This window comes from Colobus angolensis, unplaced genomic scaffold (assembly GCF_000951035.1).
Source record: "Colobus angolensis palliatus isolate OR3802 unplaced genomic scaffold, Cang.pa_1.0 Scaffold17, whole genome shotgun sequence".
Taxonomy (NCBI): Eukaryota; Metazoa; Chordata; class Mammalia; order Primates; family Cercopithecidae; genus Colobus; species Colobus angolensis.
The window spans coordinates 2,720,025-2,730,700 of NW_012114821.1; the positions used below are offsets into that span (position 1 = coordinate 2,720,025).

General features: G+C 61.1%; 1 protein-coding gene across 1 annotated transcript in view; it reads right to left on the bottom strand.

Annotated features, from left to right (window-relative positions):
* Window positions 1–10,676, bottom strand: part of LOC105509124 (brain-specific angiogenesis inhibitor 1) — a 27,256-nt gene that overhangs the window by 15,035 nt on the left and 1,545 nt on the right. Inside the window, exons 3-4 of the mRNA XM_011938227.1 lie at window positions 9,986–10,666; window positions 8–139 (exon numbers count right to left, since the gene is read on the bottom strand). Coding sequence (XP_011793617.1) covers window positions 8–139; window positions 9,986–10,666 — 813 coding nt within the window. The remainder of the gene's footprint in view (window positions 1–7; window positions 140–9,985; window positions 10,667–10,676) is intronic.

A 10,676-nucleotide genomic window follows, 5' to 3' on the forward strand; every position in this document is an offset into this window, starting at 1 on the left:
TGGCGACCCTCCTCCAGCACCCCCTCGCAGCCACCGCCCTCCACTCCCGGCGCGGGCAGGCAGGTGCGCGTCCGCGTCTGGAGGCCTCCCCCGCAGTCCCGCGTGCATTCGCCCCACAGGGACCACAGCTTCCAGCCGCCTGGGGGGAGACCAGAGGGCGGGGATCAGGGTAGGGCAGGGGCTCGTGGTCTGGACGGGGTAAGTCATGGGGGTGCTAAGCCCGCCGAGGCCGGCTCGGGTCGGGAGGGGCCGCAGTGCCGGAGAAGGCCTGGCCTGGGAGGACCTGGGGGTCCGGTGTCTACCCAGCTCCCGGGTCCACTCTGGAGAGCTCAGGTCACGCCTGAGCCGGAAGGGTCCCCGTGTGCCAGCCGCCGCTGGACAGGTTTGCTGCCAGGATGATGAAGGGATGACGACCTTCGCCCACTCGAGGGCTGCCTCACAACTCAGCGTCCTGATGGTGAGCAGAGGGTAGAGGGGCCTGGCCGCCAAAGCTCTCCTTCCTGGCACACCTGGAAGCCCCCAGGCTCCATCCAGTTTCTAGCCAGGCCCTGCTCATCACAGCCTCAGTTTCCTCATGGGCTCAGCGGAGGCTCACCATCCTCATCACCGGGGCTCCACATTTCACACCCAGCTGTGAGCTGGAGCCGCTTCCTCACCTCACGCAGGGATACCAGTGGTGACCAAGGCCTCACACCTGGTATCCAACCAGGGCCTCGAACCCAGGGCACAGCCTGACTGAGCCTGCCCTGGACCTGGCCAGCTGGCCACATGAGGGAGCCTGGGACAAATGCCTGCAGGCCCCTCCCCACCACGCCCCTGCCCTGACCCCAGCCACTCTGTTCAGCTTCTCTGGTGGGTCTTCCTCCATCCCGGCCCCAACAGTCCCCACGGCCTTTATGGACCTGTGTTCCCCCAGCAAACCAGACCTCATGCCCCAGGAGTCTCTGCTCCCCGGGGGTCCTCGTGCTGCCAAGAACACTTTGGGCCACTTGGAGTGCCCATGGTCCTGGAGCACTGGGTAGCCATGGAGGAGCACAAAGCAGGAGAGGGCCACTGCCATCTGTGGGCCACAGAGGGGCAGCGGCACCAGGGGGCCGGGAAGGGGCTGCCACGTCCAGGCATCCCGCTTGGGCCTCCTGCCCAGCACTCTGGGCTAATGCACACCCAATGCAGCAGGGTCGGGGCAACTTGGAAAGGGCATTCAGCCCTTGCCAAGTGCCTGCTCCTGGCCAAGGTGGCGAGGAGACAGCTGGCAGCCACCACGAGGGGACCCACCATGAAGCTGAGGCCACTGCCCCATGCTGCCGCTGGGGAGCACTGGGGATCCGGCCTCTCCATCCCAGGTACAGCAGGGGAGGCCCCAGGGGCAGCAATCAGGCCAAGCGCAGGCCACCCTGACCCACCAGAAGGGCCCCAGGGCCTCTCGGAGCCTCAGGGAAGGGGCCCTGCCTCCCTCAGTGGGAGCTCCAGCCGCCAGGTTCCCCCCGTGGCTCCACCACCCACTGGCCTCACTCCCATCATTTACAACATGAGGATAGTGGCTGATCTCCCAGGACTGAGCAGTGGGAAGGCAAACAGCAAAAAAGCATGTGGAGAGGATGGTGTGTGGGCATTGTCATTTGGGTCAGAGTTGACTCCTGGCGCCCCACTTTGATTTTCAGCAAACTCAGTGTCCAACCAGAGCGCCCCCCACCCTGCCCCACATCCCCACACCTATGCCAGGAATGGCCAGCAGGGGGTGCCAGGGGCACGGGGATGAGATGCAAGAGAGGGACTTGACCCGCCACAGCTGTGTGAGGAGTGGGTGCCTCATTCTCCCTGCTGGGGACCATCGGGTGGGGGGAGTCTTCCAGGCCCCCACGCCTGCTGCAGAACCCTCTCCCTTCCCTCACAGAGCCACACTCCCATACGTCCCAGAGAGGAGAGCACCTGGCTGCCTCCTCCACAGCGTGCTTGGCCCATGGTATGCCAGGGGATGTAGGGGACCCAGCACAGCCTCCAGGGCACAAGGGCAGGACAGGGTGGCACGTGCCCACAGCACAGGAACAGGTGACAGGCCCTTCATGGCTGCCCTGTCACATGCCTTAACTCAGGACAAGGAGAGGAACCTGGACTTGAACTGGTGGTCAGATTCCAAATGCCTCCCCATCCCCCAGACTAAGGCCTCCTGCCAGGACTGACCCGGGCCCAGGCGCTCCAGGCCTCAGTGGTCTCCCCTGCTGAAGGCATCTCACCACCCGATTATGAGGCAAAGGCACAGACGGGGTCCTGAGAGGCGGGCCTGGCAATGGGTCAGGGTGGCACGTACTGCAGCACCCCCCTCGCCATCCCAGCCCAACCCCCACGCGGAAGCCTGAGTGACGTGGAAACTGGCAGTGGGTGGGAGAGAGAGGGTGTCCAAGCCAGGCTCATCGGAGGATGCCACTCGGTTCCCATGGCAACTGCTGCAGCGCCGCGCAGCCTTTCAGGATAGACCCAGGTTAGGCCTCAGCTGCCAAAACACCCACTCATTTCAGGGCTGGTTACCTTGGTGACCCAGGTGGTAAGGATGTGGTAGGGGGAGAAGGGGCGGGGGCACATCAGGGGAGGCTGTGCAGGGGGGACACTGGCCCAGAGGATGGATTACCCTGCCCCCACAAACCAAGCCCTGACCCTGGTCACATACTGAGCCCTGACTTTGGACCCGTGCTGAGCCCTGATCCAGGTCACAAGCTGACCCTGGACGCATACTGAGTCTGGATTCTAGTCACACTGATTCCTGACCCTGGTCACATATTGAACCTTGATCCTCATCACAGACTGACCTCTGGTCCTGGACACAGAATTCCTGATCCTGTCACATACTGAGCCCTGATCCCAGTCACAGACTGATCCTTCATCTTGGTCACACTCCTACTAATGAACACTGAGAAAACGGTAGCTGCTATTTTTATTCTTGTTTTGTTTTTTATGTGTGTCCCCTCACATAGCTGACAATAAGTGTTTGTCCAGTGAATGCATCAAAGCCAGGATGGAGCCCCTGGGGTCTGTAGTGCAGGGCGCAGAGGTGTTCAAGCCACCCTTTGCTGGGTGGCCACAGTGTGTCTAAGCTGGGTGGGCAGTGAGGGGCAGCAGAGGAGCAGCAAGCAGGCTGGGGGGTGGGCTGCCCCTCCAGGCCCGGAAAGAAGCCGCCTTTCTTCCCCCACTCAATGCCAGCTCTGTCTGGAAGCCTCATTTCCATCTCATTAAGGGGATGAATAGAGCCAATTAACGGCCCTAGGCAGCCTGGCCACCCAGGGGAGAGGGTGCTTGGTGAGAGCCCTCCTGGTGTCCTTCCCACCCTGGCGCCCTAGACTGGAGGCTGTGAGCTCCCCACAGCCCGCACCCCGAGTTGGCTGGGATGGGGGTGCAGGGGGGCGCAGGGGGCGTCCCTCCCTCCAGCTGGGCCTCCCCAGCTTCCGGGCTGTCCTCTGGAGGGGAGCTGTGCACTTCTGTCTGTAGCCAGCAGAGGTCTCCCGAGTCCAGCAGGTCGGGCAGCACTGGGGCTGGAGGGTCAGTTCTGCCATTCCCACCCTGCTCTGCCACCAGGTCCCAGGTACCACAGTGTGTCCCAGGGATGACCCCACCCCCAGCCCAGGCTCTGAGTTAGGGTCTGTCCTGGGGCACCCAGACTCCTCCTCTGAGACCTGGACCAGGGCCCTCTGCACGGACGTGGAAAGGAGGGCCCCAGAGGGCCGATGGGGCTCCCTGTGGCCTGACTTAGCCCACCTGCTGCCAGCAGCTCCTACAGGCGGGGCCCAAGTGGCCGGCCCTCCTTCCTCCCGCCACAGAGGCGGACACCAGTGGATCTCAGGATGGGGCTGAGAAGCCGAGCCCACCATCCGGCAGGCCACTTCCCAGGTGAGCCAAGAAGAGCGATGAGCCTTGTAGGGCAGTGGGGTTCCCCTAAACCTGTCAAGGCTCCGTCTCCTCAAACCCTCACATAGGCCCTGCAAGCAGGTAGTGTACCGTCTCCAACTCTCAGGAGGGAAACTGAGGCTCCCTGAGCTGGCCGAGTCTTGTTGCTTCCTTTTCTTGATCAGGCAGGTGCTCCCTGGCCTGAGAATGGTGCCCTGTTTACAAGCCTGAAAGCTCAGGGCCCATCCTGGAGACCTTGGATAAGTCTCTGTGCACCTCCCAGGCCCCGACCCCGGCTGTCTGCTGCCAGCTGCACATCCTTTCTCCCCATCTTTCTGGGAAGTGGAACCCAAACACAGGGCCCTGACTCAGCCTCTCTTGCAGCCGGGCGGGCTTGGGGTGTGTTCTGGCTCTGAGCTGAGGAGGTGAAGGGCTGAGGGCATGGTGGGCCCATGCATATCATTCCCAGGGGGCCCCATCCTGCCATCCCCATCTGAAATGGGTGTTGTCTGTGATGGGGACTGAAGCCTTCTTGTTTTCTAGATTTTTCTAAATTGGCCCTTGTGCAAAAAGAGTGGCTCCCCTGTCCAAGCCAGAAACCCCTGACAGTGGAGGCCTTGGCACCTTCCCAAGTCCCTCAGTGCTCCCTGTCACCATAAGACTACCTGGAGTCCCAAACTCCACTCCAGTCCTGACTCCCCTCCAAATTCCAGTCCAGCCTTTGCCGCTCCCTCTGCCCCTGCACACCCCAGAGAGGCCTCCAGGTGCCTCTTCCCAGGACTTCCCGGGCTCCTGGGGTGGAGGCTGAGCCTGACTGTGTCTCCAACAGCCTCAGGAGTGAGCGAGGTGTCACTGGACAGGTGGGCCTGGGCTGAGCCTGACTCATCCTGGAGGTAAGGCAGGGACGGGGAGGTCACCCTAGCTCCGTGGCCGGTCACAGCCCCTTGGCCAGCAGCACAGCCTCCCACTCCCCTGCGGGATCCAGGAGCCCAACAGAAGTGTGGGTTCACACTGCACACCCAGTTCCAGCCCAGCCTCCCATACCCACTCCCTGTGGGTACACGGAGGACACGCACGAGGACACAGACCACACATAAGGACGCAGGGACACACACCACAGAGGGACACACACACACAGAGACACACACAGGCACACACACACTTTCTCCCAGGCCCCAGGACGCTGCTCTTTCATTATCTTCCATGTCGCTTCTGCAATAAAATTCTTTAATTAAAACATGAATATTTAAAACAACCCTTGAGAGAAACGGCCCCATCTCACCCAAGGCGGAAAAATGCAAAGGGAGGCAGTGGCAAGATGAGGGCCAGAGAGAGCCGGCAGGAGGGGCCTGGCAGCCCGGGGGGCGGTGGGGCGTGGGGCAGTGCAAGGTGGAGCGGAACAGTTGCTTGGCCTGAGGAGTGTTTGCAGAGTCTGACGCACGACGTGGCCATGTGGCATTTGGACAGGCCGTGTCGGGGGCAGGGCTGAAAATGGGCCACGGGCTGGCCTGGGCTGCCTGCTTGCTCCTGCACTTGGCTGTATGTTGCCTGCTAGGGACAGTGACGGATGGACAAGCCCGTCCCAGTGTCCCCAGGCCCACAGCCAGGGCACAAAGCTCTCTGGGCACAGGTCTCAGCTGGCAGGATCTGGTGTCGACCCTGCCTCCGCTCAGCTATGTGTCTGCTGAAAGGTCACCTGCCTCTCTGGTCCTCATGACACCCCATCCCCCCCCCACACGCACGCGCACACACGGACACACACGCACTCACATTCACACATGCACTCACACATTCACACTCATACATATGTGCACGCACACTCACACATTCACACGCACGTGCACGCACTCACATTCACACACATGCACACATGCATGCACACGCACTCACACATTCACACACACGCACACACATTCACACACACATACAGCTCTGAGCAGAGCTCACTGCAGAAGCCCTAATGTTACCACCCGGTGGCAGCATCAAGTAGCTCTGCCGTCAGCCTACCACTTACAAGCTGTGTGGCCCTGGCTGCTGCCTTAACATGTCTGTGTCTGGTTTTCTCCAACATGGACTGACTGAGTGCCTGCTGCTCCCAGGTACTGTTCTACACTCTGGGGGCATGTCAGGATACTGGCAATGCCTGCTTTGTGTTGCTTACATCCTGGCCTGGACAATCAGAAGTGGACACAACAAATAAGGGAAATAATGCGGTGTGTTGAGAGGTGACACATGCATGCAGAGACAGAGGCAGGATAAAGGGCCGGAGACTGGGGCCAGAGCTGCTGCCATTTTAAACAGGACGGTCAGGGTAGCCTGCACTGAAAGGTCACATCTGCCTGAGGACTGGAAGGCGGGAGCCCTGCGGGTCTCTGGGAAAGACTGTTCCTGGCAGAGGGAACAGCCACGCGAAGGCCCTGAGGCAGAGGGTGTCTCCACCGGAGCTTATCTCAAGGGCTGTTCAAATGCGGGTGCCTCCCGCACAAAGTAAACACTCAATAAATGACTATTACTACTGAGATCACTTTTGCTCCTGTGGTCCTGGAAGCATCAGGGCCTTCTGGGCACAGGGCATGGGCACTAGGGTCTGAACAGTCTCTGGGCCTGGGTGACCACATTCCACTCCCCCCTGTACAAGATGATAAGCTCCCTGCTTCATGTTGCCAGCAGCCAAGTCAAGGTACCCTCCAGCCATCTTTCCATAAGGCCAATGGCCCCTGCCCCACAGCCTTTACCTGTGTTCTGTCAAAATTGCTGCACAGAGCCCAGCCTCGATACACACATTCACACCATGCCTGCATGTGGCGCACACAAGCACGTGTGTAATGTATGCACACACGCACACACACACTTGCACCCACACTTACATGGGTGCGCACACACTACATATATGCATGAGCACATATGCACACACACGTATACCATGCATACAAACATGGGCACATGCCACACTTGCACACATACATGTGTGAACACACATGTACGCACAACATACTTGCATGAATACATGCGTGAACACACATCCTCCCACCTCCTTCTGAGCACCACTTCCAAACATTCCCTTTCTCAGAGTCTCCGTGTACACCCCGAGCTGCTCGAGCATCCCTGCCTCCAGTCTCTCTCTGCTCCCTGAGCCCTCTGGAGTCTCCCTAAGAATACGGGAGGACATTGATATTTCATTGTCAACATCGCTTCTGCTCAGAAACACTTCACCCCGTTCTCATTCCTCAGGGCAATCTAGGAAACAAGATATTTTCACTCTTTCTGTTTTAAAGATGAGGGGCCTGAGGGGATGAGAGAGCTGGTGGAATTGGCCCAGGGACACACAGCAAGCCGGGTCAGGCTGGGATTTGAACCCAGGCCCTGGGGCTTTGCATATGTGGCTCAGAAGCTATTTTCAAGCATCCATTGCCCCTCCCTCGCCCTGTCCTGGTGCTCCAGGTGTCAGAGCTGCCTGTTCACATGACACTGCCAGCTGGCTGCCTCACGGGCAGCTCACACTCAAGTCCCACTCTGACCTCCGGATCTTCTTCTCCCTGCCACCCCCAGCCCCACTTCCTCAACTCAGCCGACATCCTCCTTTCTGGTGGGACACCTGGGCGGAGCTCCATGCCCATGTCCACATCCTTTCATCAGCAGGTCGGTCATCAGTTGCACCCCCAAGGACCTCCTCTTCCCTCCCACTGCTGCTGCTATGTCCTGACCAGGCCAGTGGCAGTCCCCTCCTGAATGCCTGCACCGGCTGCCAGCCTGTCTCAGGCTTCCCCTTGGGCCTGGCGTCTGTTCTGCACTCACAGCCCAACCATCTGGCTCTTCTGCCCAAAGCCCTGCTAAGGCCCTTGGGTTCCCAAGATAACGTGGGATCTCCCACGGGAGGCCCAACCGCCTTACACCCCAGGGTGCCTGCACTCAGTAGGTGCCCAGTGAGGAGTGAAGCTCGGCGCTCCTTCTGACACCCACGTCACACGGTGCCCTAGCCTCTCCATGCATCACATGCGTCTGTCCCGCCAGCTCTTTCCAACAAGCCCCATGCTGCTCCGAGCACTATTAGGAATGGCAGAGCTGCTGTCCCCTAAAGCTGCTAACAACCAGCTGTCCAGTAGTGGGTGTAATCTTGGGCCGGGTCCCTGAGACCCACCAATCGGAGGGAAACACCCTGCAAAGGAGTTGGTATTCTGCCAAGGAAGGAACCAAGGCTCCAAGGGGTTAAGTGACCAGGAGTGGCAGAGCAAGATGCATGGCCAGGTGTGCCTGTGACCGCTGGGCCCAGTCTTCCTGCAGCCTCCCACCTCCCAAACCATCCACCGCCCCATCTCTGCTCCCTGAAAGAGCCCTCCATACTCTGCTTTGTTCTCTCCCCAGTCCCCCTCAGGCGCTCATCCCTGCCACGCCGTGGAAGCCGCCCTCGCCAAGGCCATAGTGACCTCCACTCTGCCCGGTGGGGGCTTGGTCCTCAGCCCCTCCCACCCAGCCGCTGGCGGCACCTGACACAGCTGATGTGCCCACCTGTCCTGACACAGGATGACCACTTGGCTTCCTGGCCCCCCACTGCCCAGGGGCACTGCCTCCCTCCTCCTCGGGCCACTGGAGGGGTGGGCCGAGCCTCATTCCTGTCCCTCCTTCCCCTGGCCCCTCTCTAGCCCCACTCACAGCCTCACAGAGGCTTCTCATCGGGGATCCATGGCCCTGCGTCATCGGTAGAACCATGCTCCAGCATAACTGGCTTCCTTTGTAGTCCTGTGTAGCCTGTTTTGTGCCTTTAAACACAAAATTCTGAGGAGGAGTCCACAGGCCTCACTGGCCCCAGAGAAGTCAAGGCCCCTGGATACCCCTAAGAGTCCCACTGCCCCAAGATGGCCCTCCAGCCTCAAGTACACAGCCTGGCTCACCCCCAAACACCCGATGTACGCAGTCGGCCCCTGCCTGGCATTGCAAACTCAAACCCCTCCAATCCCCCAATCCTCCCAGATGCTTCGACCAAAACCCTGGGCTTCCTTTCCTTTCTTGCATGTCACCCGTCAGCAAGGGGTCTCCATGCCTTAGGTGTGTACAGGACCCATCTCCTGCACTGAGGCCCACTGAGCCCCCACAAGGCTCTACCCCGAGGACCCTGCTCCTGTGCAGGTTCCTGTCTCATTAGCAGGAAAAGTCAGTGTCCCAGAGGCTGGCAGCCCCACAGGACTGGCCCCTGCCCCTCTGTGCTCTCTGGGCACAAAGCCACCCAGGCCTTTGCACTTGCCATTCTCTCTTCCTGGCATGAGGTTCCCCCACCTCTCCCAGAGCTTTGAACAAGGTTCCTGGTCCTCACAGCCTCCCTGACCTCCAGGTACAATGGCAACCCTGCCGTGAGGGGCTGGCCCTGCCTGGTTCTTGTGCAAGGTTCTCATCGCTGCCCGACGCCTGGCTGCTAGCGTCTTCTTGCTTAGGGCTTTCCTTCCTCCCTTATGGAGCTTCCTGAGAACAGGGATCTCCAGGGTTTTCACTGCTGCAGCCCCAGCCCCAGCACCTAGAGCGCATGGCACCTAGAGCGCATGGCAGATGTGATTCATCCACCCAGACCATACTCAACCCAAAACCACATCTCCTGACCACATCTCCACAGAGCCCACCTGCCCACCTTTCCCCGCAGCCAGAGTCCCCAGGAGCATCATCCAGCCCCACAGGCTCCTGCAGCCCCCAGCCCCTGGCCCCTGCAGCCTCTGACTCATTAAAGTTGTCCTGCCGGAGAGAAAGGGTGGGCCCTCTCCCAGCCAGGAGAATGACCCTTTCCCATCCTGTAGGAAATTAGGCCTTCAACGCTCAACAAGCACCCACCGAGTGCCTGGGCTGGCCCTGCACACTTGCAGTGACCTTCACTCTTACTCTGTGCACAGGTGGATGGAGCAGGCGCCTGGGAGGGTGCCAGGGTGCTTACTCCCCAGACAGTGGTGCTAACCAGGGCAGCCCTGCGGAAGAAGACCCTCACCCACCTCCCCTGCCCACTCACCTCCGCCTGTCCGCCCACCTCCTCTGTCCGCCCACTTCCTCCATCCACCCGCCTCCCCTGTCTGCTCACCTCCCCCTATCTGCCCACCTCCCCTGTCCGAAGGTTTCCCCGACAGTCCCTCACCTGTGGCTCCGTGCCCGCCCCGGTCCTGGGTCAGGCTGGTGAGGCAGTTTTCAGGGCCACCAGCCACCGCATCTCTCAAGCAGACATCCCCGCGGGGGGCCAGGGGGCCAGCGGCAGGACCGCCCGCCTCGCCGCCCAGGCAGGCACAGGGGGTCTGCATGATCCCGCAGGGGTGCGAGCTGCGGCTACCGGCCAGACACGCGTCCAGCCAGCGGCACAGCATCTGACAGGCGGCACGGCTGGGGTTGCGGTTCCCCACCACTAGGTACTCCACGGAGAAGTCGTCGCTGGGGCCCGGCGGCCCAACCCGGGGCCCGAGTTCGTCGTCCTGGGGCGGCTGCTGGCGCCGCATCTGCAGGAACTGCTTGCTGGCCTGCAGGAAGGCCAGGGGTGCGGAGGGGTCGCAGAGCCGCAGCACCTCGTCGAAGCTCTCCACGCCCAGGTAGGTGCGCGTGGACTCGAGGAAGGAGTCGAACTGGTAGGTGCGGACGCGGCCGGGGCCGCTGCAGGGCACGGCCGCCTTGGCCACCTTCATGTAGAGAGTGTAGCGCCGCGGATCCGGGTTGCGCAGCGTCCAGGAACAGCGCGAGGCGTTGGCCGGGAACACAGCGGCCGCTGAGAAGTAGCCGAAGAACTTTCCCTGCACCAGCGTGGCGCACGGCTCGGGCCCGGACCCCGCGTCTGCTCCGGC